The sequence below is a fragment of the Giraffa tippelskirchi genome, chromosome 4 (assembly GCF_054371585.1).
Source record: "Giraffa tippelskirchi isolate mGirTip1 chromosome 4, T2T-mGirTip1v1.2.pri, whole genome shotgun sequence".
In the NCBI taxonomy this organism is placed as follows: Eukaryota; Metazoa; Chordata; class Mammalia; order Artiodactyla; family Giraffidae; genus Giraffa; species Giraffa tippelskirchi.
The window spans coordinates 95,237,855-95,264,838 of record NC_137278.1 but is presented as its reverse complement, the minus strand read 5'-3'; the positions used below and the strand labels follow the sequence as shown (position 1 = coordinate 95,264,838).

Below are 26,984 nucleotides of genomic sequence, written 5' to 3'. Positions count from 1 at the left end.
AGCTTCATTGGCTAATGGGAAGAATTAAAGCACTTTCCACTAGTATGTGTCTTAAAATACAAAGAGTAATAATCTACTTGGTATAGAATCAGGGACATATTTTCCTATCTGCAATGAATGACACACAAGGCAAATTTCAAAGATAATGGCTATTATGGAAACCCACTGCAGTGTCTGTTGAAATGAGCACTCGAGAGTAAGGCAATTTCTATCCCAATAGCTATTCCCAAGGAGTCTGGCCTCCACTGATACCAGTAACACTGTTTAATCACCTAGAGTTTCACGGAGTGGCTGGAATCAGTGTGTACTAAGGAACTCGGAAAAAAAATAAACTATATAAAGTTTACGTCTTAGATACAGCTATAAGAATAAATCGTTGGCACTTTAAAAATTATATACTCTAGTAAACATTTATTTTTACCATGAAATAAAGATGTACACAGTAAACAGTTTGGAAGCTACAAAGGACTACAATTTCAAGTTGTAAAAAACTCTTCCTCACTCTGGACCTTCCACCTCTAAGAATTGACAGCAGAGCAGAATGTATGTGTGTGTTTTGGGGTTCTTTTTGGCCACCCCTGCCTGTGGCATGCAGAACTTCCCCAATCAGGGATCAAACCTGCGGCCCTTGCAGTGGAAGTGCAGAGTCTTAACCACCGTGTGTTTGTTTAATCACTTTTTCAACTTAGAGAGAGGCCCTCAAAGCTTCAGAGCAGCCTAATCCCCCTACCTTCAAGGAATAACAGCAAACAAGAGTAAAGGGGAGAGATGATGAAACAAGTTCACTGTCATTAAGCTTGCTTTAAAATTAATCTAGAAAACGGGTTACTTGTTTATTTTAACAGAAACTGAAAGTCTCCATCTATCACCCTTTTAATTGTAAAGATTAAACTCTAGCTGGAATCAGTAAATTCATCATTTACCTCAAAAAAAAAAAAAAACCCCAACACTTTAGAGTCTGTTTACTCCATTTCCTTAACAAGCAATGAAGAACTTCATGCTCGTGTGTGATACAGAATCTTAGCTTTTTTTATTTGTAGAAAAAAAGGGACAAAACTTCCTTCCCCATCAAGGTTATTAGAAGAAATTAAGTAATAAAAGGGAGAAATGAAATTACTCAAGTCCACCAGTACTTTTTTCATAATTCCAAATTTAAAAAACAACAATGAAAGTGCTCTCAGGTTTGGAAATCTCTCTAAAGTAGAGGTGCAAGAAAGCAACAGATTTCTCTCATCACATTTACAAGTTTAATGTTCTAAAAAATCTTTCCTCCAGGGAAATTCGCATGACCAATTACTGAATATAATCACACAACTCCATTTCAACTAGTCTAAATTCAACATGCTTAGTCTAGAACTATCCTTGAGAAGACAGAATAATCTTATGATACATTTCAATAGATAAATATATCAAGACTAATCAAAAAGTCTCTTGAAAGAATAAAATATCTCAGCTTTTATACCAAATTAGAACCTGAAAGGTAAAAGAATGTACATTATTTTCACATATACAAACTATGCACTGAAGTAAAAAAAATAAAATGTCCTTTAATTCAAGCCTGGGCTCTGTCCATGACACGGTCCACAGGTCGAGCGCTAACAGGCAGGTCCATCACGCTGAGCGTCACTCCTGCCTGTCTCTACAATAAAGCAATGGAAGCCAATGTTAGTCGCTTGCCATATTCTGAGCTCTGGTTACATAAACACTGTTACATTTGGAGATCATAGTTCATAGAAACAAATTATAGAAATTTTAAAATAAAACTTACATAGAAGAACAGCAACCTATTCCAGACAGAGAGTTAAGAAAATATAAAAACACCTTCATATAGAGCATGAGAGGTTTTCTAGTCTAATCAACAAGCATGTGGTCAGCACCGCGCAACAGAAAAGACGCAGGCTGAGCTGGTGGGATTAACTAGAGTGTGTTTTCAAATACACAGCGATGGCATCACCACCCATGAACACAGCAGCTTGCGTTTACTGGGCAATGTATATTGACCCTTCGAGCTAGAGACGGCTACATTATTATCCCTAATCTAGAGACTGGAAATTGAGACATGGAGAGGATCAAACTGGCATTCGAGTCCAGTCGGATGTTACTAGGAAAGTAAAACAGAATAATTTTGGCACAGAAGGTTTCTTTCAAGAATACAGTACCTCCTCAAATATAGGAGAACCAAACTCTGTGAGTTCACCTACAATCAGACCTGAGGTCATGTGGACCAGAGAGGAGCCCACTGGTTGCAGACACCTTCTCTAGGGAGTGGACTGCCCTAAGAACCCCCACCTTCATCTCCAGATGCTGCTGAGGGTTGAGCAAGTGTTAGCTTGGCTACTGGTGAAGTTACATTATACTCTGGAAACCCTAAGCTCGGCTGGAAAGAATTAACTTTTTTCCAATGTAATAGTTCTCAAATGATGCTGTTACGATGGTAGGCTAGAAATAATATTAACACATAAATTACCTGTTAAATTTACTAGTGAACAAATACTTAGAAATTCAGCTTAAGAATTTTACCTGTCCTGAAATATCTCAAGGGTAGTCAAGTAGTATAGGAAACAAATTTTGTTTCCCTTCTGGAGACTGAAGGAAACAGCAAAAATTACAATGGAATGCATCTGTGCTCAATGCAATGGAATTGCTAAAAAACAAGGTGGTTCATTCCCAGCAGGAGACCCGGCTAGGGAAACAGGCTAGGAGAACTCCTAGGAGATCCACCTTTCCACTTCCTAATTCTCTGAAATTCATTCTCCCTTTTTCTTACACAATGCATTCTTTCTTCCTCTGGTTCTGCTTTAAAACTTCAGTTCTCATGTTTCTATCTTTGCCTCCCAGATTCTAAAAATGTACAAAAAAAAGACAAACTGATTCAGTCTGAACATTACCAGTTTGGAAAAATATGCTTCTTTTTCCAGGTTGGCAAATTCAAAATTAGAAGCATCAGTTCTTCTCAGTTAATCTATAAATTAATTCAACTATAATAAAAATTTTCATGGGATTTTCTTATACATGGTAAATTAATTTTAAAATTAATCTTAAAAAATGAAAAACAGCTCAGAAATTTTTTAAAATAAGAATAAAGATGAGGAAATTTGCCTTGCCTTGTGAATATCAAAACATTATTCACAAGTAATGATCACTAAACAACTGACAAGTGGTTAAACATTTGGGGAAAATGGTTGAGTTAAATCTTTTCTGAAGCTATGTGCATTAAAGATTTAAGCATAAAATACAAAACCACAACTGTTAGTAAAATAAGTTAATAACCTCGAGAAAGACTTTCCTAAGTTAGCATTCTATCAAAGGCAGAATCATACAAAGTATGAGAAGGCTGGACTAAATAAAAAACAAAGCAAAGACCAAAGAGCTCTTAGAATCAATATGAAAAAATTAGTTTTTCTATAGAAAAATAAATTAAGGATGAAATGGGCAACTCAGAAAAGAAATATAAATAACCAACAAATATGAAAAGAAGGTAGTTGCATCAGTAACTTTAAAAATGTAATTCACTCTGTTTTACCTATGAGGAGGACACAAGACAGAAGGTGGTAAATGTATACACGGAAATTATTTCAGTGTTACTGATGATAAAAGCCCATCAGCAGGATGTGGTTTACAGAAACTACACAGAACCCAGAATGTACTCTAGTACATAGCTGCACAAAATCACATGTCTTGTCCCACGGATACAGAAAGAGTTTCATACACTAAGAGGAAGAAATGGGTTACCTAAGGGCACATAAATGATATTCTCCTCCTCCTCACACAGAGAAAAAAATCTGAGATATATTTATCGAAATGTTGACACAGTATTGTATCTGTAGGGGTAAGATTATGGTTTTCATCTTTCCTTTATGTTTTTTCTGCACGTTACATGCTTTTTCACTTTCGTTTAAGCACTGATACCACCACTGTGTTTGCTAACTGGGAGTGACTCACCCAACAAAGCTGTGTTTTCACCTGCATCCTCTTTAAAGCTAGCATCACAGGGCGGCACGGGGTCACTGGTGGAGGGCAACTCGGAGCTGCCAGCGTCACTTCTCTCACTGTCTGGTACTGCGAGACTCAGATCTGCAGCCGAGACACCCCCAGGGGGAGATTCTGGGGCCGTCACCTCCTGCACGTCCTCAAGCTCGCCCTTGAGAGTTAGAGCAAAGAAAACACCTTTTCTTAGTAACACCATCAAGCTTATCTATCATCATCTGCTCATAATTCAAACAAACTATTTAAACACCGATATTGCAAACAGCACATCAGTGTCTTCTTAGCATCACCAGAAAGTGAGTTACTTCTCAGTAAGTAGCTTTACATGGCCTAAATGCTTTTCCTCCAAAAAACCATTTTTCCCCTCAACACACGTGATGCCACCTTTTAAACTATGTATTGACAGAAAATGAAGCTCTGTCACAAATGCATTTTCCTGACTTCCTGAGCAGCCTGGCTGGCTGCTGACCACTGAGACCAGGGCCCTGAGCTTGAAAGACCGCCCTAACCGCTGCCAGCGGCCAGGGCTCAGGAGACAAGTAGGCTCCTGATCATCAGGGGGTACAGACTGCCCCTGGTTCACTCAGAGAGCACCAATTCTGCACAGGGTGTCTGCCTGCTGCCAGTGTGTCTCCATTTCCCCATATGCTGCTTTAAAGAAGAAAATGAGATTATGAAAGTGAGTACAGGAAACCCTAGAAGCACCCCTGCATTGAGTCTCAAAACCTGGGGGCCATCCAGAAACCTTTTTTGATTAACGCCAAAGTTGTGATGGACAAATCTGCTGGTAAAAGACCGACTGCAGGCAGGTGGGTGTTGCTGTGAACCGGGGCTGAGACTGAACACCACACAGCCTAGCTGCCCACTCCACTCCTGGGGTCCTCAGGGCCAAGGGCACTGCTGCTCCCGCTGACGGCTCTGCCTGTGTTCTAGAACCTTTTCCCCACTCCTGGACACAGCGTGTCTCACTGCCTTCTCACAGGCAGCCCCAGAGAAGACTCCTGCCACACCAACCAACAAGTCCTGCTGGACTGCCATTGCACCCGCGCTCCCGCTCAGCCCGCCCTAATCTGTTTTTCTAGGTACCTGTCTGAATACCTGCCAGGCTGAACTAGCTGCCCATTTCAGACCCCATGTGGTCACTCGCCACTGACCTGTGATACGCAGATCCATTAACACGCAGCTCAAATGTCCCTCCAGAAACCCCTCCCTGAACTCTCCCATTGCTGCTGGCAGGGTCAAGGCCTCCCCTCTCTGTGCCCCACGCTCTCCAAACAGGCGTTCTTGGCCAGCGGGGTGGGGTGCATGCCTGCCCTCCGCCAGTCCAGATGGCGGAATCCCCAGGAGCCAGTGAGCAGAACGGTGGAGTCTTACCCAGCTCTGCCTCTCCAGAGCCAAGTCCAGACCCAGCACTGCACACCCCTGATAAAGGCCGGCCCCAGAAGCAAACACGACAGGGACAAGAGGCATGTCAAAGCGGTTACAGCTGCAAGGTCGGGCACCACGCTGAAGTCTGTGCTGCTCCCACTGTGGTCATTTCCCCACTGTGGAAATTAGAACTAGTTGCCACACGAGAGGAAGAGTGTAAAACTCTCCAGAACTCAATGCAGGAGGGTCAGCGGGTCTAAAAAAAAGGCAGATCTGTCAAAGAATTAAAAAAATTAATAAATAAAGGCAAGACAAGTTAATTTCGTAAGTGTGATTTCAAATTACTGTGCTGCTGCTGCTGCTAAGTTGCACCAGTCGTGTCTGACTCTGTGCAACCCCATAGATGGCAGCCCACCAGGCTCTGCCGTCCCTGGGATTCTTCAGGCAAGAACACTGGAGTGGGTTGCCATTTCCTTCTCCAATGCGTGAAAGTGAAAAGTGAAAGTGAAGTCGCTCAGTTGTGCCTGACTCTTTGTGACCCCATGGACTGCAGCCTACAAGGCTCCTCCGTCCATGGGATTTTCCAGGCAAGAGTACTGGAGTGGGTTGCCATTGCCTTCTCCGCAAATTACTGTAGGTTTCTTCAAAACAGAAAACAAGCTTTCTGGGAACACATATTCTAGCCTTCTGAAACTAACGTTCTGAAAGCAAGACAACCTGATGTAAAATGAGTCTTGAGTTTTAATGCATGAAATATACATAGATGCATTTTCAAAAACAGTCTGAATGCTAAGGTCAATGGAATGCCTTTTCCACAAATGTTTAGAAATGAAAAGCAGCTTTAAAGTTACCAACTAACAAAGAAAGCAACTCAAAAGGAGTTTCAGAGTGCATCTACAGAAGGAAAAGGAGGAGGAAAACTGCCAGGAAACCACTGTTTAATCTCTGGCTTCCACTGTTTGAGACACGGTCCCAGGAGGGCCCGGCGAGAGAGGAATGAGCCACGGTCACTAAGAAAGCCCAGGACACCCACCAAACTGAGGAGAGCTGCCAGTTATCAAAAACAACGAATCAATGAACATTATAGCTGCTGCTAAGTCACTTCAGTCGTGTCCGACTCTGTGCAACCCCATAGACGGCAGGCTCCCCCATCCCTGGGATTCTCCAGGCAAGAATACTGGAGTGGGTTGCCATTTCCTTCTCCAGTGCATGAAAGGGAAAAGTGAAAGTGAAGTTGCTCAGTCGTGTCCAACTCTTAGCGACCCCATGGACTGTAGCCTACCAGGCTCCTCCATCCATGGGATTTTCCAGGCAAGAGTACTGGAGTGGGGTGCCATTGCCTTCTCCGAATGAACATTATAGATTCTAGAGCAAAGGCATGTTTTCTAGATATCTAAGTGGGTGAGGTTCCAGTAAGACAGTTCTGCCTCCCTCTCTGTGTATCCACAGTGAGGCCTCTGCAACTCACACTTGAACACTGTAGTTCACAGAAAATCACACTGGTTATTAAGACAGTGCATGGTCGCTTAGCTCTCTTTTGAAGATATGCTGATCTGGAAAATGAAAAATATTTTGAAGGAGGCCTGCAGCCTTGAGGGCTGGTACAATCACATAAAATCATTATCATAAAAAAAAATCTCTTTAATAAATGCTGCAAAAACCTCTTATGTTTAACAACTAGAAAAATATTATCTGATATTTAAATTACTTCTCTCAAAGATCTCTGTTTCAAAACAATTTATATTTAACCAAGAGTATCTTGGGACAGTAATAGATTGTATTTAGACTTTAAAAATATAACAATCTAGGAAAACCTGTTTTCCCTCTTTTGGGTAGGAGGGTAGTTAAGAGCTTGGACCCTGGAATTAAGCAAACTTACACCTGAAAGCTGATACCCCATCACATCACCCGTGATGAGCGACTTCTAAGCTCGTGTTTCTGGTTACTAAAGGTGGTTACTGAAACAGCGCTACCCTCCCAGAGAGACCAGGAGTCAATATTTTGATGCACGTAAGTCATTCACTGCATGGCTGCAATAACTTGCTCTCTTTCACTCCGCCCTCGCGGCCCTGTTCTCTGAGCGTGGTCCTGTGACCAGCTCAGTATCGCCAAGTGATGGAGCATGTTCGCTGCAGGAGGAATTTCCCCTGCGGTATCTGACTCTGAAACCCAGGTATCAGGAGAGCTCGTGTCCAGAGGTGCTGGCTTTCACTTCCTTGTGTGTAAAATGTGCACCTGGCTCCTTGCAGGTCAGATGTTTTACAATAATTATTTCTACAACACTAACCAGCATCTACAAGACTCTGCAGAGTGTTACAACATATAGCAAAAATGCCACTCTAAGTACGAACTTTAAGCATACACCTAGTGTATTATTCGATAACCCTGTTAAGTTCACTGATTTTGGGGGACTGTCTTAAGAATTCACTTTTAATACAGAGGAAAATTTCTTCAGGAACCAGCAGAGCCCTAGGAGAGTCTGGTTCACTCCTCTTGCCTCTGGTCAGGAACAGAATCAAATCACTCAGGGAGAATGGGGGGCAGTGGGGTGGGGGGAGCAGAGATTGAATATAAACAAAAATGTAACAAACCCAATATCCCAGGGCTTTGATGACATCAAGTTTACACATTGGACACGTGCGGTGATCCAAAAGCCATGGGTCAATGCATATTCTATGAAAAATATGCCTAAAAAAATTAAGTACGTGTTAATGTCTTAAAATAATTGCTTATACCTTATAAAGGAAATAACACATCCTACCAACTCATCTTCTTGTTCACAAGTTAAATGCCGTCATATCAAAATTCCAGTGTATCCACTTACCCTGGGTGGTTATCTGTTCTACTTTCCAAATTAAATGGAATTTGGCAGAGGGAAATTCCCCCTTCACTGCACGAAAGCAGCATGGTTTATTTCTGTATCCTGCTGGGATGTATTTTTATGTGCCTCTGTTAGCCTTTTGGGAATGAATGTGACCTAAGAAACTGAAGAGTAAACTAACAGTAACAAACTAACAAAAAACTGACAGCATCTTATATAAAGTGACTCCAATAGAAATACAACAAACCATCAATTAAAATATTAAAGCCATCTTTGGGTTGCAAGTTAAAAAAACACTTATTTTTTTGTCTTAACGTATTTTTGTAGCATCTACATTTTTCTAGAATGTAACACATTAGTTTCAGAATCAAAGAAATCACATATGAATTTTCTTCTTTTACTGATGTCTTCATTGGCTCACTTTCCCTCTTGGGTGATGAATCTACAGTGTATCTGTGCTGCAGGTAAGTGCGTGTGGGGATCAGAACCACACTGATTAGGCTCAGATACCAGCTGTGTGATCAGATGCTATGACTTTGAACTAGATCCTGAGGCCCCTCTGCACCTACCCCAAAGACTTTTCTGAGAAGCAAACATGCCACGTGGCTACTAGGGTAGTGGGCACTATAAATCCTCAGCAATTTTTCATTATTATTACTGTCATCATTGTCTAAAGACCTTTTCTCCAAAGGGAAACCTGTCAGGGCAGTTAAAAACACAGCAGGTAAGGACGTAAGGTGGTCCAACACAGCTTGTCTTGTGACCTGTCCATCCTTAAACTGAAACTGACCCACAGGAATAGTTTTGAAAAAAAAACAAACAAATATGTTGGTTCCAATGGGAAATTAGTTGAAATAAATCACAGGAGAAAACTGGGGTGGGGTGGGGGCAAGCAATGAAAACCCCACTAAGGAGACCAGGATACATGCACATTCAGGATACACTCAGCTGTTTATGATATGAGTGCAAGTCCCAGCTAGGCCATCAGGAGTATCTCCATTTCCTGTAAAAGGAAACCTGGCTGCTCACTGTGTGACATTCAAGTCAGAAAGACTTGCCCTCAACCGGCCTAGAACAATAATTCTTTTCTATTTTAATAATGTTCTACAGGACACCATCAACAGACACTGACCCCAATTCACCCCGCACACCAACCCACATGAACTCCTGTAGATTTAAGTTCACTATCTTGATGCAGGGAAATTAATTTTGTTATCCGATCCTCATTACTTCATGTCCTCTACAGAACTCCTGAGAACTTTATCTCCTATAAAGTACTGGTATATACTCTGAACACTCGCAAACATAAAGCGAGGCATAATTACATACTAACTTGTGACCTGCTTCTAATCGGTGTGAAGCAGAATTTAAAATGACCAGCTTTAAAACACAGTCTCGGTACACCTTTCTGCTGAAAAAGCAATTTTTAAAGAAAAGTTATCAAAGCATCTCATGATTAAAAAGGAAACAATTTCCTGTTGCTAAAAAAAAAAGCTAGTTAAATAGAGGAGGAATATTTATTTCACACAACCCCAAAAAGAATCCAAACGCAGGGTGCAAATAACAGCAGAGCCTAATCTAAGAAAAAAGGCATCTTCATAGAAAAATAACAGATAAAAATACATAACCAGGAAATGTCTTTAAGGATAACATTTCTAATAAATGTCTGGGAAAATGTTCACTAGTTTAAAACATAAGAATTAAAATAGTTAAAAGCTAAAATAATAATAATCATAATAATAATAGCAGAGCCTGAGCCAGGTCTGCTGATTGTCTGTGGCTCTCTCCCCCAGAGCCTTCACCTGGCCAGCTTCAGTTTCCTTTCTCCCAACATGGCAGACTTTCTCCATTGATAAATGTACAGTATAGACCCCCAGGACCCTACTGAAGCCTTCTTGCTTATAAGATTAAAAGCCAATCTGCAACAAAAGGAGACAGTGGGTCTTAACGGTCACCTAAAGTCTTCAACAGTCTTAAAGTAAAACAGTACAAGAGGACCTTGAAGGCTTTGAGCTTCTTTTCTAAAAGGTGAGATGATCACAAGATATCACCTGATAGTAAGATCTTCATATCCTAAAAGACATGTTAACTATTTGGTCAGAAACCTGAAACTTGTGATTTTTAACATCTCAGGAAGTAAGAGAACGTACTTGCATGGCAGAATTCTGATTACGTCCCTTCCTTTAAAATTTTCAATACACACGGCACAATTTTCAGCATTGACTTCAATCCCCTGTAAAAAAGAAGAACAAAAAATCTGTATCCTTAGCAAACAGTATGTGCTTCCCTGGTGGCTCAGACTGTAAAGAATCCCCCTGACAATGCAGGAGACTTGGGTTCAACCCCTGGGTCAGGAAGATCTCCTAGAGGAGGAAATGGCAATCCACTCTAGTATTCTTGCCTGGAAAATCCCATGGACAGAGGAGCATGGTGGGCTACAGTCCATGGTGTTGCAGGGTTGGACAGGACTGAGCGACTAACACTAGTAAATAACATACTCTTGGTAAAACTCACTACAACAATAAAATCTAAACAAAAACAAAACTCACTACAACTCAACTAAAACAATGATGAATTCTAATCTGCATTGGTACATCCTGAAATTAAATACAGATAATTTCTACTTGGTATTTATCTTTACCACCATCAAGAGATTTTATTTTTAAAAGAATTTGTCTGAAAAGGAAAAAATTTCATTGTCTAACTAATCAGGCATGAATAATGTTTAAATAAGAGGCTGTTTACTTTTTTAAGTGATCATATTTTTAAGGGCTGTAGAAATGCAAATGCCTGCTTTATTATAATAAAAATTTTTTTCAAATATAAAACTTACAAAGAGAATGAATATCTAACAAGATTATGTTTTCTGGAATCATTGGAAATATAATACAAAAGCAGTTTCATTAGAATATGCTAAAGAACAAAGTTATAACTTGCAGATGAGAAAATGCAAAGTTATAGCCCACAAATGAGAAAATACAAATGAGATACTTTTGGACTAAGTACCTGAAAATATTCACCTCACTAGTGATAAAAGAACCACAAATTAAAATAAGTTACCTTTTTTTTTTTATATTTAAAGTCACTACGTCATGTCCAACTTTGCAACCCCATGGACTGTAGCCCACCAAGCTTCTCTGTCCATCGGATTTCCCAGGCAAGAATACGAGAGTGGGTTGCCATTTCTTCCTTCAGGGCATCTTCCTGACCCAGGGATCAAACCCACGCCTCCTGCGCATTGGCAGGTGGATTCTTTACCACTGGGAAGCTTGAGTTACTTTTTTGTACATCAAATTAACAAAGGTAAAAAGAAACAAAAATTTCTGGGGAAGCAGTCTTGTGACACGATTTCAGCTCTGAGAGTCTGTAGGCTGTGACCTTTCTGGGGGTGTCCGCTCATCCCACTTTCCTGGGTACCGCCTGGATCTGTCCACCTGGCTTTAGCCCATCAACCAAAGTAATGAGCATGGCCGACCTGGTCACCTGACCCAAATTTGGCCAATGAGCTTCTCTCCTCCACGACTCTGGGATAGGGACTCAGTTACCAGTGTCTGTAGCTTTAGCAAGTTAATTTTATGGAACACAGCTTCACAGTCATCATGTAATTATTTAAAAGTATCTTTAAGCACATAGGTCACTTGTTAACAAGCAAGCAGTAAAAACTGATTTTATATGTGGATACTGCTATCAAAGATTGTACTAAAATTAACTTTGTCACTGAACTAAAATCAGATGTTGCAACTAGACATCATCACCTTTTTTCACATGCCAAGAAAGAATGGTGAAATCATTTTTACTTCCCTAATGGTCTGCAAGCTTATACATTACTGTGATTGAGTCTGTAAGAAAAACTAGGAAACAACCAGTCTCTGGAACTCGACAAGATGTAGATTTAAGAAAAAACACAGTATTTATTTGCACAAATTAAACATGTAAGATTGCCAGAAAATCCACCTATATACCTCAAGGATCGTTTATGGAGACTTCTTTTTTTTAAACCATTATTTCTGACAATAGTCTGTAGAAGCTTATTTTCACAATTGTTCTGTACAGGAAGAGGGTAATATCAATTGACTTATGTTCTCAAAGACTTCATGCAGTAAATTACACATATGAATCTATGTCTTCTCATACTTAAGGACAGATTTCCTGCCAGAGAGTAGAAGATACATTTCAAGAGGAACATAAAACTGTGCTTATCACGGAACTGCTAGCTGAATGCACAGCCTGTCTCAAGATACTTGCTGGGGACCCTCTCCCCCAGGGGGCACTTCCCTGGTGGCTCAGCCGCTAAAGAATCTGCCTGCCAATGCAGGAGACTTAGGTTAGATCCCTGGGTCGGGAAGATCCCCTGGAAAAGGAAATAGCAACCGACTCCAGTATCCTTGCCTAGGAAATTCCACGGACAGAGATGCCTGGCAAGCTATAGTCCACAGGGTTGCAAAGAGCTGGACACGACTGAGTATGCATGCATGCACCCACACACACACACACATTCTCTCTCTCTGCACCCCGCAGCCAGGGACCCTCATAATTTGTAAATCATATGTTAATCTTCCCATGAGATGGGACTTTTTTTTTTTATACTTTTCCTTTTAAATAAACCCACATGGAAAGAAACCTGGACTCGGCACCAAGTCGGAAAATTCACTGTCACTACAATGTAAGGCATCCAGGAAAGAATGCAGCCAACAATGTAATTCCTAGAGTATCCTACTGGTAAATATTCTATAGGAACCATCAATATCTGATCCCAAAGCTTTAAAATCAAAGGTCTATAAATGTAATCAGTGTTATCCTGAAGCTTTAATCCTTTAAGTAGGTCATAGGAGGAGATGTGAACCCAAGGGCACTTGGGGATCGGAGGCTGCAATGTCGGCATGGACCAGGTTTCAACAACTCATGGAGGAAAAAAAGAAAACCCAAACGATGGCACCCACCCATAGCTATGTCGACTCAACGTTTCACAGCACAGAAAACGGACTGTTAAAAGAGTAACTATTCCTGCATTAGTAACTGTTTTCCTTGTAAGGAACCTATCCTCTAAGAACATGAGGTTCTGAAACAGGACTTATTGCAAAAATGCTTCTGAACTCTGCTATGAGTTTGGCCTTTTAGAGACTTCCCTAGTGGTCCAGTGATTAGGACTCAACATCTTTTCTCCTCTTCTCCATAAATCCCAGTCTTTACTCCCTGTAATTAATGGAGTCAGAGAGAATGGACAGAGTACAAGATTTAACAGAGGTGGATTTAAGCCTCAGTGTCTCTGGTAGAGAGACTGGAGCTTCTTCAGAGTCACCTGTGTCTGACTGACAGCACCATCCAGTCTGGCAGCAAGTAGCCAGTATGGCCACCTGAGCATCTGACATGCAGCCAGGGTGAGTGAGGAGCTCAGTTTTCAGTTTAATTTAGTTCATTTAATTTCAGACAGCTGTATGTGGCTAGGGGTACCTTCCTGGGCAGCACAGGTATAGAAGGCTCTTCCCATACACTGGAGTGTTTCAGTCAACTCTTCTTTAAAATAAACACATATGTCAAAATTAACAAACTAGCCAAAACTCCATGATCAACACTGTTAGCTGAGACATACAAACAGATTGGTATTTTATATATATATATATTTTAAGATTTTTTTTAAAATGTAGACCATTTTTAAAGTCTTCATTGAATTGTTACAATTTGCTCTGTTCTATGTTTTGGTTTTCTGGCTGAGAAGTATATGAGATCTAAGCTACCCGACCAAGGGGATCTAACCCAGGCCCTCTGCATTGGAAGGCAAAGTCTTAGGGAAGTCTCCAGATTTATATTATAAACAAAAAACAACCACGAAAATATTACCTTTTCTCCATGCTTTACAGTATGAAGAGGAAGCTGCCCAATAACTTTCTTTGTTTCTTTTCTATGGCTCTTAGGGAAGAAAAACATTATTATTATTATTATTGAAATGTTTAAGTCACTATTTAAGAAATTCATATGGTGTAAGCAAGCTATGGAAAAAAAAGTCATAAAAAGCAAAAATTTGGTGACTACAATGAAATAACTTAAAAAACAACAACAACAAAAAACTACCATTTAAGTCCTAAGGTACAGGACAGTCATGTGTAACTTAAGAGCTGTTTGATCAAGAATACTTATTTTCAATTCCATGCCTGAAGAAGAAACCAATCTTATGTCTGATTATTGGTAAGAATGTAGTCAGCTGAGGACGGGGCTCCATACACTCATCTGTGAAGGCCCCTAAAAGGACAGAGGCTTCCTGGTCAGAGGTAGAAGGTGACCCAGCAATGACCATCTGCTGCCTGAGCAGCCAGGAAGGGTGGTTCTCAAGACAACAGGTGAGTGTGGGACCCACAGGGCCCTGCTCTGCTTCTACTGAGCCAGCACCCCCGCAGATAAACAGCTCTGAATGCAGCCCCACTGTGGAGACAGGCAGGCCCATTTACCTTCCAAAATACAACCATGTTCCCCCCAACTTCATGCCTTTTTGTCATCCCTTTATGTCTGGAAAGGAGAGAAGATCTTTGCAGGAGTGAGAGATGACCTGATTTCCTACAGCACATAAAGTTGAATATATTCTAATTTAAAACTTATTAAAAAAAAACTCCCACATATCAATACTTAAATATTATAAATGATAATGAAATTAAGAATATTGTCTAATAGTTTCAAAAAATATACACAGGAAATATTTACAAACGATATTTTGAGAGTTACCTGACTTCCGAACTGTGAGCTGGTGTATAGGAAGCGCTGTATATAGTAAAATATTAGCCAGGCCAATGAGATAATCATCATGGTGATGAAGGCAATGGCCACAAAGACCACGGACTGACTGCTGATGAACTCCTGGACGTGCCGGGTGCCCACCCCGATGGTAACGGTGACCGGAATGTCCTTTTGCACAAGTTCCACAATTTCTCTTCCTTTTGGGTAGCTAACCATAATGACCACTATGTTTCCTGTTCCTTAGTAAAGAACAAAGCAGTCAACATAAGAACACAAAATAAGATATGGAGAAAGTATGGGTCCATACACATGTGACCGAAAACTGTGATAAAAACCCCAGTCACCAACGTGGGTGACCAAGGAGAACACAGACTGATTACATAAGAAGCAGAATAAATCACTAAGAAATACCCCCTTGAAAGCAAGCAAGAGACCCCCCACCTCCCCCATTCAATTTCACAAGAGAATTCTACTCTCAAATCTTTAAAGAGCAACATATAAAGTGTTCTACAGCAGATTTAAAAAAAAAGAAGTCTTAAAATTATTTCTAGCTTAATTAAACCAAACACGGTAAAAAAAAAATACACAAATACCAATTTTACTTGTAAATATTAATACAAACGCCTGAGCGTGCCCATTAACTCAGGGAAGCAATCTGAGAATTCCTACTCTGTTCGGTATTATTTCATGTTGTTCTGAATGCATGAGCAGACAGGACAAAAAAGAGAAATAAAACAGAAGGGATACAAAGGTCAATTTTACAAGAATCTATCTATAAATAGGGCTTCCCTGGTGGCTCAGATGGTAAAAAATCTGCCTGCAATTTGGGAGACCCAGGTTCGATCCCTGGGTCGGGAATATCCCCTGGAGAAGGAATGGCAACCCACTCTAGTATTCTTGCCTGGGAAATCCCAGGGACAGAGGAGCCTGGCGGGTTACAGTCGATGAGGGTCACAAAGAGTTGGATATGACTGAGCGACTAACACTTTCACTTTTCATCTATAAGTGAATCTTTAGAATTATCAATGGGATTTTAAAAACCCTAAAAATTCTGCTTCTAATGTTCACTTAGGGGAAAAATAATCAAGATTAGGAAAACTTTGTAAACAATAAAACTTGAACTAGCTTTTATAGTCAAAATAATTAAAACAGTGTGGTAGTAGCATATGACAGCCCAGAAATTAAGATCCCCAAACATAAAAGAATTCAGTAAATGATAAAAGTGGATTTCAAATCAATGGGGTAAAATGGACTATGTTAAAAAAAAAATAGTATGGGTGCAACTGAGTACCATCTAAGGATAAAAAAGATGAATCCTTTCTTCACAACTTAAAGCCAAAATTAAATTCTAAAAAAATCCAAGATGTAAATACATAAAAAAGAAAAAACAGAGATGAGCCAGAAGAAACATGGACATTAAAAAATAAGTAACATCGAAGGAAAACCTTTCCAAGTGTGAAAAAATCACCTCAGAACTTCTTTTAAAAAAAAAGACTCGAGCAACTAACCAATTATATAAAAACAAAAATTGTCTGTTCTGACTAAAAGAAAGCAAAATCAAGGACTCAAGATCAAAAGAGCAAATGGCCAGCAGGGGGAAAATATATGTAACATAGCAAAGATAAAAACTAATTTCCTATAAGAAAAAGAGCAACAGAAAGACAAAGAAAATGAAGTGAGCTTGCAGAAAACACAAATGGGTTTTGTTTTTTAAAAGGCAATTTTAGTGAGATATAAGTTACATGCTATAAAATTCACTCTTTAAAATAAGTGTACAATCCAATGTTTTTGTTGTTCAGTTGTTAAGTCATGTCTGACTCTGCAACCCCATGGACTGCAGCACTCCAGGCCTCCCTGCCCATCACCATTTCCCGGAATTTGCTCAAACTCATGTCCATTGAGTCAGTGATGCCATCCAACCATCTCATCCTCTTTTGTCCTCTTCTCTTCTTGCCTTCAATCTTTCCCAGCATCAGGGTCTTTTCCAGTGAGATGGCTCTTCGTATCAGGTGGACAAAGTTTTGCAGCTTCAGCATCAGCCCTCCTAATAAATATTCTGGGTTGATTTCTTCTAGGATTGATTGGTTTGACCTCTTTGCAGTCCAAAGGACTCTCAAGGGTCTTTCCCAGCACAATTCAAAAGCATCAATTCTTTGGTGCTCAGTGTTCTTTATGGTCCAACTCTCACATCATATACGACTACTGAAAAAAGCATAGCTTTGCCTAGACAGACCTTTGCCGGCAAAGTGATGTCTCTGCTTTTTAATACTCTGTCTAGGTTTGTCATAGCTTTCCTTCTAAGGAGCAAACATCTTTTAATTTCATGGCTGTAGTTACCATCTGCAGTGATTTTGGAGCCCAAGAAAAGAAAATCTGCCACTGTTTCCACTTTATCCCCTTCTATTTGCCACGAAGTGATGGGACCAGATGCCATGATATTAGTTTTTTGAATGTTGAGTTTTAGGCCAGTTTTTCTCTCTCCTTTTTGACCTTCATCAAGAGGCTCTTTAGTTCTTCTTCTCTTTCTGCCATTAGAGTATCAACTGCACACCTGAGGTTATTGATATTTCTTCTGGCAATCTGGAATCCAGTTTGAGATTCATCCGGCCTGACATTTTGCATGATGTACTCTGCATACAAGTTAAATAAGCAGAGTGACAATATACAGCCCTGACATACTCTTTTTCCAGTCCATTCTTCCTTGTCTGGTTCTAACTGTTGCTTCTTGACCTGCATACAGGTTTCTCAGGAGACAGGTATGGTGGTCTGGTACTCCCATCTCTTTCAGAATTTTCCAGTTTGTTGTGATCCACACAGTCAAAGGCTTTAGTGTAGTCAATGAAGCAGAAGCAGATGTTTTTCTGGAATTTCCGATCCCCCTGCGTTGGAAGGTGAACTCTTAACCACTAGACCACCAGGGAAGTCCCTTTTCTAAGTTTTTGCTATCACAATCTAAATGTCCATCAACAAGAAAACCATTATATAAATTATAGTATGTGTACAGACTGAGGCAGCAGCTCTGTTAATATTGATGGCAGTCAAGACAGAGGAGGAAAAAAAAGCAGCATGTAAAAAAAAACTGTGGACAAGAGGTCTACGTGGTCATATCAATACAGAACACCCATGAAGGTCACACAAATACAGACCACCACCTGCCTTGGTAGAGGGGGTGGGGGGAGAGAGTTGGACATAGTAAAAAATCTCTACCCTGTGTACATATTATCTATTCAAAAACTAACCCCCCAAAATACATTTAAAGACGGTTCTCTGGCATTACACTGAAACCACATTCTAACACTATTTTATTGTGGGGAGAAATTTAATCCATAGCAAATCCACTGTGGCCCTCGGCCATGGGGATTTAGTTACTGAAACCCCAGAAGAGGAACCTTCTAAGGTGGCTCCTGTCTGGAAGCCGATGCTGCAACCCAGTCCAACAAGTGTCACTTGGCAAGTGCCATGGCTGCCTGAGTGCTCCCACAATCCTCTACATCATCCCTGGGGAGGCTCAATAAGGAGCAAGGCACTTCCTGCCTTCAGGGAAATAAACAGCTAGTAGCTGAGAAAGACAAATACAGAAACAATTAGGAGAACTACACCATGTATGATTACGGGGTGCCCTGGAAGCTGAAGACCCTTTTCATAAATTAAAAAAGTTTCCTTTAATGGAAAATGTCAAGCACATACTAAAGTCGAAAGGACAGTATAGTGAACCCCACGGACCTGTCTCCACGTTTATGCAGAAAACAAAACATTTCTATGCTATGGTTACAGGTACAATTTCTGTACTCATAGAACAATCTTTGGTTGTTAATGCGGAAACCAACTCTCAAGCATTTTCACATTTGTATCACATTTCACTTGAGGCAGAAAGAGGCGAGTGATCATTCTACAGACCAGGGCTGTAGACATCTTAAGAGAATTGCTCAATATGACGCAGCACCTGGAAAAGCCAGTCCCAGGGCCTGAAGACCCAGTTCCTCCGTGCACCTCTGCCTTTCTCCCTTGTGAGTGGGGGGTGGGGGGGGAGTGGGGGAACACAGGCTTCAGGACCACCAGGCTGGGCTCCAATCTTCCGCTGACAATTCATGTCTGGGTCCTCTGAGACTATTTCTTCAGCTGTACAACGGGAATGACAATTTTTCTATTTTGGATTGTTGATTATTGAATGATAATGTGGAATAAGGAAAAGCTGCAGAAATGAGGTGATCCTATTTTCTGGGATGGGAAGGAACTCTTCCCTGGGCAGGGAGTGCATCTTGATGGACAGAAGAGTTTATCAAGCAAAAAGGGAGGTTTTCTAGGCAGTGTACCATCATAAAAGCATATTTGCATTGGTGACTGGCCCAGTTTGCTTAGTGACTCAATATACACAAAGGTATCCTGTTTATCTCAGTACCTCCAGTGCATCATGCAGCTTGGCACATAGTAAGTGTTTAATAAATATTTGTTGCCTAAATGAGTAAGAGATGGTGGATGAGCTGAGAACACCTGAAACTTCAAGGGAGGGGCTGCAGAAACACTCTGGTCATCAGAAGCACACCTGGAATGGAAAATATCTGCAGAATCAATCTGAAGTTTTTCACCTAAAAAATTCTTAGTTCACTAAGTTACAAGAAATCATTAAAAAGTAATAATAATAATATTGTGCCTGGGCTGAGGGCTAAAATTTGCTACACTCTAAGTACAGAGAGTCCCTTGGACAGCAAGGAGATCAAACCAGTCAAACCTAAAGGAAATCAACCCTGAATATTCACTGGAAGGACTGATGCTGAAGCTAAAGCTCCAATACTTTGGCCACCCGATGCAAAGAGCCGACTCACTGGAAAAGACCCTGATGCTGGTAAAGATTGAGGGCAGGAGCACAAGGGGGTGACAGAGAATGAGATGGTTGGATGGCATTACCTACTCAATGGACATGAGTTTGTGAAAACTCTGGGAGATAGTGAAGGACAGAGAAGCTTGGCATGTTGCAGTCCATGAGGCGGCAAAGAGTCGGACATGATTTAGCCACTGAACAATTATAGCAGCAAGACTGCCTCTGTGAAATACTCTATTTTTAAAATATTTACTTAACATTTACTTATGTGACTTCAAGTCTTTGTTGCAGCATGTGGGATCTAGTTCCCTGACCAGGGATTGAACCCGGGCCCCCTGCATTGGAAGTGATGAGTCTTAGCCACTGGACCATCAGGAAAGTCCCTTCTGGAACTACTTTAAATCATGAAACTCAGAATGAAGACTTCTTCTATCCCATGATTGGCTTTTCTGGGATGTGTCGGGGGATGAATGGAGGCAGGGCAGTTGAGCTTAGGGTCGCTGGGTGCACGGCCCCCAGGAGTACCTAGCACAGGCCCCTGTCTGGCTCTGCCCTGTCCTCCTGACTTATCACTGCCTCCCTGGGCCAGTCTTAGAGCCCTGGTGGCCTGAGAGAGCAAGTCACCAGCTGATTTCCAAACCAAATAGCTGAATTTCCTCACAGAAGGCAAAGACGCTCAAAGTCTTGGGACAGGGGAAGAAAAAACCCTTTGAATGTTTTTCTTCCCTAAGCCTCACATTGCTAGCAATGCCCGCCCCTCCCCCCAAACAACCGTCAGTCACTAACTCCGGGAAGGCAGTTTGTTGTATTCCTAACTTAGATGTAACTCAAGGTCTTGCACAGAGCACATGACCATAAACCTTCTTGAAAAACAATAGTTCCTCTTACCACCTTGTCAAAAACAAACAAAAAAATGTAAAAAAAAAACAAAACCTGTCTTGGTCTACAGCTTCAAAATTCTGCAGGGTCATATGAGTCTAGTGTACCATTTCTCCTCCCTAGGAAACTATTTAAAGTAGATTTCAACATTCTCTTGAAGGAGACAGGAACTACTAAAATATTTAAAGTGGTAGATTAGATTTCTGGTCTAGAAAACTGATGGAGGCAGCAAGAAATGCATTTTATCCCTTTGCTGTTCACCTGAAACCACCACAACATTGTTAAGGGTATTTGTACACCCCAATAAAAAATAAAAAGCTTAAAAACATAAAAATAAATAGCTTCCTTTGGAAGGAAAAATACATCAAAGATACCCAAGTGTGAGAGGTTACTATTATAATTTTACTTTAATATGCCTAAACATAAAAACCGGTATGCTTTCATAACTGTAAACTTAACAATTTGTAAATGTATGTAAATACGACTATAAAACTATTAAAAGTAAGAAATTTAAAAAAAATGCACTTTAAAGCTCCAGCATGAGAATCCCATGACCTTTTAGGTTTTCTTTTTTTCCACAGTCTCTCCATCCTGCAGCCAACATGGAAGAATTAAGATTCAGCACAGGTTCAGCCTTGGTTTCCAGCATCCCCATACCTCTGTGTATACGATACAGCAATGCCTCTTAAGTACACGTGTTTTTATTCACCTGCTATAGAATGTCTTGGGCTGCCCCGGTGGCACTAGTGGTAAAGAACCTGCCTGCCAATGCAGGAAACATAAGAAATGTGTGTTCAATCCCTGGGTCGGGAAGATCCCAGGAGGAGGCCATGGCAACCCAATCCAGTCTTCTTGCCTGGAGAACCCCATGGACAGAGGAGCCTGTCCGGCTACAGTCCATAGGGTCTCAAAGGGTTAGATACGACTGAAGCAACTTAGCACGCACGCACACATATAATGTCTTCGTGAGTCCCTCCTCCTCACTAGGCAAGGACTACTGTTTTTATTTATTAGTTTCTGTAGCTCTGGCATCATACGCGATGACCCAACAGAATGGTTTCTGTATGAATGAGTCGACCTGCAAAACTGGTTTTTCTTCTGGTATTATCCTTGAACTGACCCAAGGTAAGGAGAATATCAGAGACTCCCTTTGCAGGGGAAATAGTACATGGAATATGAATGGAATGGAAATGTCTCCAGAACGTGAGCTATCATGCAAAACACAAATGTCTTTATGGTTGGCTGGGATGAGTGATGAGGACTCAAAAACACATGCAATTCTTGTCTTGGAATTTCACATTGTTTTGGAGAAATCTGGCTTGCTCAAGAATATTCTGTATTTGTTGAGTATAGCACTGTACAATCTTTGCAGTTTTGCTAAATGCATTACTTCATCTCAGTCCTTCAGTCTTGGGCAAGGCCACTCTTGTCACCCAAAAGGTTCTACAGCTCTTCACCTAGCCCCCATATCACATATACCCAGAAACCTTCAACTTAAGCTGTCCTTCAAGACTCTGTCTGCCTGCTATCTGGGAACAGTCTGAGTTAATCCCACCTGCTATGAGGCTGTAAGGCACCATCTCTTCCTAGGGCACCAAAATACAAGCTAAACTCAAATCTAAATGTTTAGCTCATTTGTGAGAGCAAAGCATTCAAGATCACTGAGCACCACTCACTCATAAAAGACCATTTCCCACGCTCTGCAAACACAGAGTGTACATCTCTCTTAAGCTAAGGGACTTCTTATCTTGGGTCATCTCCCGCCACCCCAACGCTGGCCCCTTCCCCAAACACACCTTTCAGCCCTGCCAACACCTGGCCTCAGTAAACTGCTGACACAAGGAAAGTGCCAGTCTAAACAGCCACTCAAGACTGGAGGATTGCCTGTAATTAACTAGCAGTCACCACATCAAGGCCAATCCTCTCTAAAAGCTTTCGTTTCAACGGCTTGACTTGTATCAATTTTTACTCTTCTTGTTCAAAATAGCCTCTAATCACCTTTGCAAGATCTACATTGGATGCCCCTCCTTTATGTTTTTAAGCACTTGGGCATATAATTCTGTTGAGGGCCCAACCGTATGGGCTGGAAAGGTCTGTTTATCACTCCACTAAGCTGTGAACTCCTCAAAGGCTGGTACGTGTCTTAGGCATTTCTACTCGCAAGCAGGTGCCATATGCGGCCCAGACTGGCCACTCTCTATTCATCTGTCAAAGGAAAGGGAACCAACCTTGGGCATTACAGTAACAGTCCTTACAGTTAGGGCTGTTACAGTCCTGACAGAATATTATCTTAAAGTCACAACTTATTTTGGAGCCACAGTAAAATACTGACTTAAGTCCACAACATCTTGTACTGGATTTTAGCAGTCAAGCAACACGGTTTAAAAAAACTGCTGAGGGGCTTCCCTGGTAGCTCAGTGGTAAAGAATCTCCCTGATAATGCAGGAGACACAGGTTCAACCCCTGATCCAGGAAGATCCCGCATGCCAAGAAGCAACTAATTTAAGCCCTTGCCCCACAACTACTGAGCCTGTGCTCTAGAGGCCAAGCCAAGGAGCAGCAACTACTTACGTCTGCGCCCTAAAGCCCGTGCTCCGCAAGAGTATGTGTGCATGGAAAGTTGCTTCAGTCACGTCCAACTCTTAGTGACCCCATGGACTGCAGCCTGTCAGGCTCCTCTGTCTATGGGATTCTTCAGGCAAGAATACTGGAGTGCGTTGCCATTTCCTCCTCCAGGGGATCTTCCCGACCCAGGGACCAAACTCGAGCCTCTTATATCTCCTGCTTTGGCAGATAGGTTCTTTACCACTAGCGTCACCTGGGAGGCCCCCACAACAACAGAAGCCACCACAATGAGAAACCTGCAACTAGAGAGTAGTCCCCGTTTGACACACTAGAAGAAAGCCTGTGCAGCAGTGAAGAACTGGCACAGCCAAAAAAAAAAAAAAAACGAAAAACTGTTGAAATTCTGAGACTTGGGAGGAGATCATCACAATCGGAGTTCAGTAGCAGCCACCTGACCTATGTACACAGACCCCTAGTATCACACAGTGTTGAACACTTGAGAACCACAGATCAGTGGTTTTTACTGGCTCCACCCACATTCTGACAAAACAGGAAAAACTAAAGTCTGAGCTGCTGTCAAGGTTCTGTGTAACATTTAAAATTCAAGTCTGTCAAAGCCAGCTCCTCTTCTGACTTAATTCCATTCACTCCCTTCTTAATTCCAATCCATTCTCAAAAAGACATGACACAGTTGTACCCCTGTCCCCGGCGGGACTGAGCTCTGAGAATGAAAGGGACCTTCTTTTCCATTTCTAGTCACCAACACAGCACAGGCCCTTATATTTCTGCTTGGACTAGTGGATTTCAGCTTTTCCTCTGTGTAACCCACTGGCCTCACTGCTACCAAATTCGTGTGTTTTAAGTCAGCAGTTAAAATTTGGGATCTTACTGTCATCCTCTCTGCCTCTGGACATTTGGCAATATCTGGAGACATTTTTGGCTGTCACAACTGGAATCCTGTGGATACAGGCCAAGACAGGCCCCTGCAATAAAGAATGATCTGGCCGTAGATTGCCTTGTTCCCGGGGGCCAGTCATTTCAATTCTTTGAACATCAGTCTCCTCATCTGTAAACTGGGGTTCAAGCACCTACCTCAAAGGGCTGTCAGGAGCGTTAAGCAGAGAACTGACTACACCGGGAACTTTCATACATTTTTTAAAAAACTGCTAATGCTGTTACTTTTGTCTCTTTCCTCAAACAGAATTAATCTTACACTGAAACAGACTAAAATGAACACCGAGAATGGTAACAGAAGCTTGCAAGAAGATTAAAAATGAGCATCGATGAGGGGCTTTCTGAGCCTGGATAAATTATACGTCCGTAAGATAAGCAACCAAGGTTGCTGAACCATGGTTAGGAAAGTGCGATTAGCCTGGAAGGATGTTAGTGTCATTGCCAAAAAATGCAGTAAACACATTTAGAAAATTGTGGGATGGAAAAGAACTGCCATGGAAAAAAGAAAGCCCACAGGAAGCTGCAGGCTCAGAAGTGAACGCAAGGACCCAGCATCGGAGGATCCTGGCACACTGCCCTCTCTTCTCCGACAGAACCCTGTCCACAGGAGGCGTCTGGAACGCTGTGTGAACTCCGACAGCACTTCTCATGAGAGTTTTGCAGAAACATGACTTGGGTACAACTGAAATAACTGCACCAAAGGTGCTACCTCGCCCAATGCCACCGCGTGGACATCTGCTCCCATTTCCTCCCCAAACCCACTTCCTCTCTGTTGCAATTGAGGAATTCCCCCCTCTTCTATCGGAGGTCAACCCCTCCGAGAATCCTGGACATAGCCGCCATCCTTCCCAAAGACCTGACTCTTTCAGTTACCTCTTCTCCCCCATCCAACTTCAATGTGCCTTCCTCACTGTGCCGTGCATCCCACCTCTCCCCAGTTTCTACCCATCTTTCAGCACCCCCCCAGCCGTCGCTATCAACCGTCTTGAAAGCATCATTCTAACAGTCTCACTTCCCCACCTCCGAACTGACTTCTGTTCCATCACTCTGCTAAAACAGGCCAAGTCCAAAGTCACCCTTCTGTCCTCATTTTACAGGTATTCTGAACTTACATTCAAGAAGCCAAAACAGAACAAGTCAAAAGCACAGGGAAAAAGAATGTCTGACTTGCAGCAGCAGAAACTTTACAGATTTTGATCCCAGGAAGTTCAGAATGAGTCTGATCTTAGAAGGCCGTCAGACTCTGTATCGGTCGAACAGCACTTGGAATTTCAGTTCTGAGAATGATGCATGCCTGCGTGCTAAGTTGCTTCAGTCGTGTCCGACTCTTTGTGACCTTATGGGCTGTAGCCCACCAGGCTCCTCTGTCCACGGGATTCTGCAGGCAAAAATACTGGAGTGGCTTGCCCCGGCCCTCCTCCTGGGGATATTCCTGACCTAGGGATCGAACCTGAGTCTCCTGCATTGCAGGCGGATTCTTTACCACTGAGCCACCGAGGAAGCCCTTTCTGAGAATAAGAACCGTTGCAAAATAAACCTTTCAAATTCTCATAAGTGCTTGAAGATGTAACTTGTTGCCTCGGAAAACTGCCTGTGGGAAGGGCTGCCTAGCTAAGAACAAAATCTTTCCCTGCATGATCACTTTAAAAATTTTCATCTAAACTCCACTCAAGGAATCTGACAATGGAGCCAGTATTACAACCTTCTATTTAACAAGTGAGAAAACATACTCCAACTTAAGGCCCGGTTTTCTGACTCAGTTAAATCCAGACTGTCTCACTTTAAAGTTTAGAATACTGAAGTACATTATTAAAGGGAAGAAACCAGAGTGTCACCGAGCCACCGCCTTACATGGTGAAGGGACTGCCAGACCCCGTAAAGCCCTGGAAAAGAGCTTCCACTCCAGCCCCATCTGACTTTGGGAAACACTGAATGGCAAGGGATCCCTGATTAGAATCAAGAGACTTTCCGCCGGTGAGAACCACAATCCTCATGCGGGTTTTAAAGTCTATAGTTCTCCCCACCGCCCTCCTTCCTGCACACGGCACCTTTCACCTGAACGACCCGGGGGGAAGATGTAATCCTGTGCGGAGGCTCGCCTCCCTCCTTAGAGCACCGGGGGTCACACCGAGCCAAGCTGGCGCTACCCTCGCAGGTCCCGACGTCCGGAGCCCATCATCGCCGCCCCTCAGGGGCCGGGCAGAGGACCTCGCGTTCGGCTGGGGCCCCGGTGCACGGCCGCCCCGCCCCGCCCGTCCCCGCGCGCCGGCGGCTCACCCGCGTGGGACATGGGCGCGGTGAGGTTGCCGTGGCGCTCCTCGTTGTAGAGGACCACCGCCGAGGCGTTCCTCCGCGCCGCCGACAGCACCTTCTCCTTGAAGGTGCAGCCCCCGCGCGCCACCAGCGCGACCCAGGGCGCGGCGCCCCGGCCGCCGGGCACGAGGAAGCGAGTGCCGGCCTCGCAGCCCTCGGGGTCGTGGTCCTCCGCGCGCGGGACGCCCACCAGGCCCCGCGCGCCCTCCTTGGGAGAGCTGTCGCCGAAGCGGCCGCTCTCCGAGACGCTCCTCACGCTCCGGTTGGTCTGCGGGTCCACGTACTCGGTGCTCACCACAGCCGAGAACCACTCGAGAGCCCGGCCCCGGGCCCCGGGGGCGCACAGGGCCAGCGCCAGCAGCGCCAGCGCGCCGCGGGCCTCGGGCCGCCGCCGCCACGCCATGGACGCGCCGCCGGGCTGACCGCGAGGGGACCGGCCGGGAGCCGGGCGACTCCCGGCAGGGGCCGCACGGCGCGCGCCGACGAGGCCGCTGAACAGAGCGGAGAAGCGAGGTCCCGCTGCCTCGCCCGGGAAGAGCGAGCACCGTCTGC

At 42.8% G+C, this 26,984-nt stretch overlaps 1 protein-coding gene across 2 annotated transcripts; it reads right to left on the bottom strand.

Annotated features, from left to right (window-relative positions):
* Positions 1–394: 394 nt before the first annotated feature.
* On the bottom strand, positions 395–26,984 carry RNF149 (ring finger protein 149). Of its 2 annotated transcripts, none has more exons than XM_081591531.1 (7): positions 26,397–26,984; positions 14,891–15,141; positions 14,015–14,083; positions 10,327–10,409; positions 7,947–8,043; positions 3,943–4,141; positions 395–1,639 (listed from the first exon to the last, which is right to left on the bottom strand). In XM_081591531.1, the coding sequence occupies exons 1-7, from the start codon at positions 26,833–26,835 to the stop codon at positions 1,596–1,598; spliced, it is 1,182 nt and encodes a 393-aa protein (XP_081447657.1). In that variant the 5' UTR covers positions 26,836–26,984; the 3' UTR covers positions 395–1,595. The 2 variants fall into 2 exon arrangements, with proteins under 2 accessions (XP_081447657.1, XP_081447658.1); XM_081591532.1 differs by having other exon boundaries at positions 14,891–15,135.

Coding starts and splice junctions, on each gene's coding strand:
- RNF149 (XM_081591531.1), bottom strand. CDS start 26,835: ATGGCGTGGCGGCGGCGGCCCGAGGCCCGCGGCGCGCTGGCGCTGCTG. Junction 15,142..26,396: donor CGCGCCCATGTCCCACGCGG/GTGAGCCGCCGG, acceptor TTCTTTACTAAG/GAACAGGAAACATAGTGGTC. Junction 8,044..10,326: donor ATCAGAATTCTGCCATGCAA/GTACGTTCTCTT, acceptor TAATTTTTTTAG/GCATATTTTTCATAGAATAT.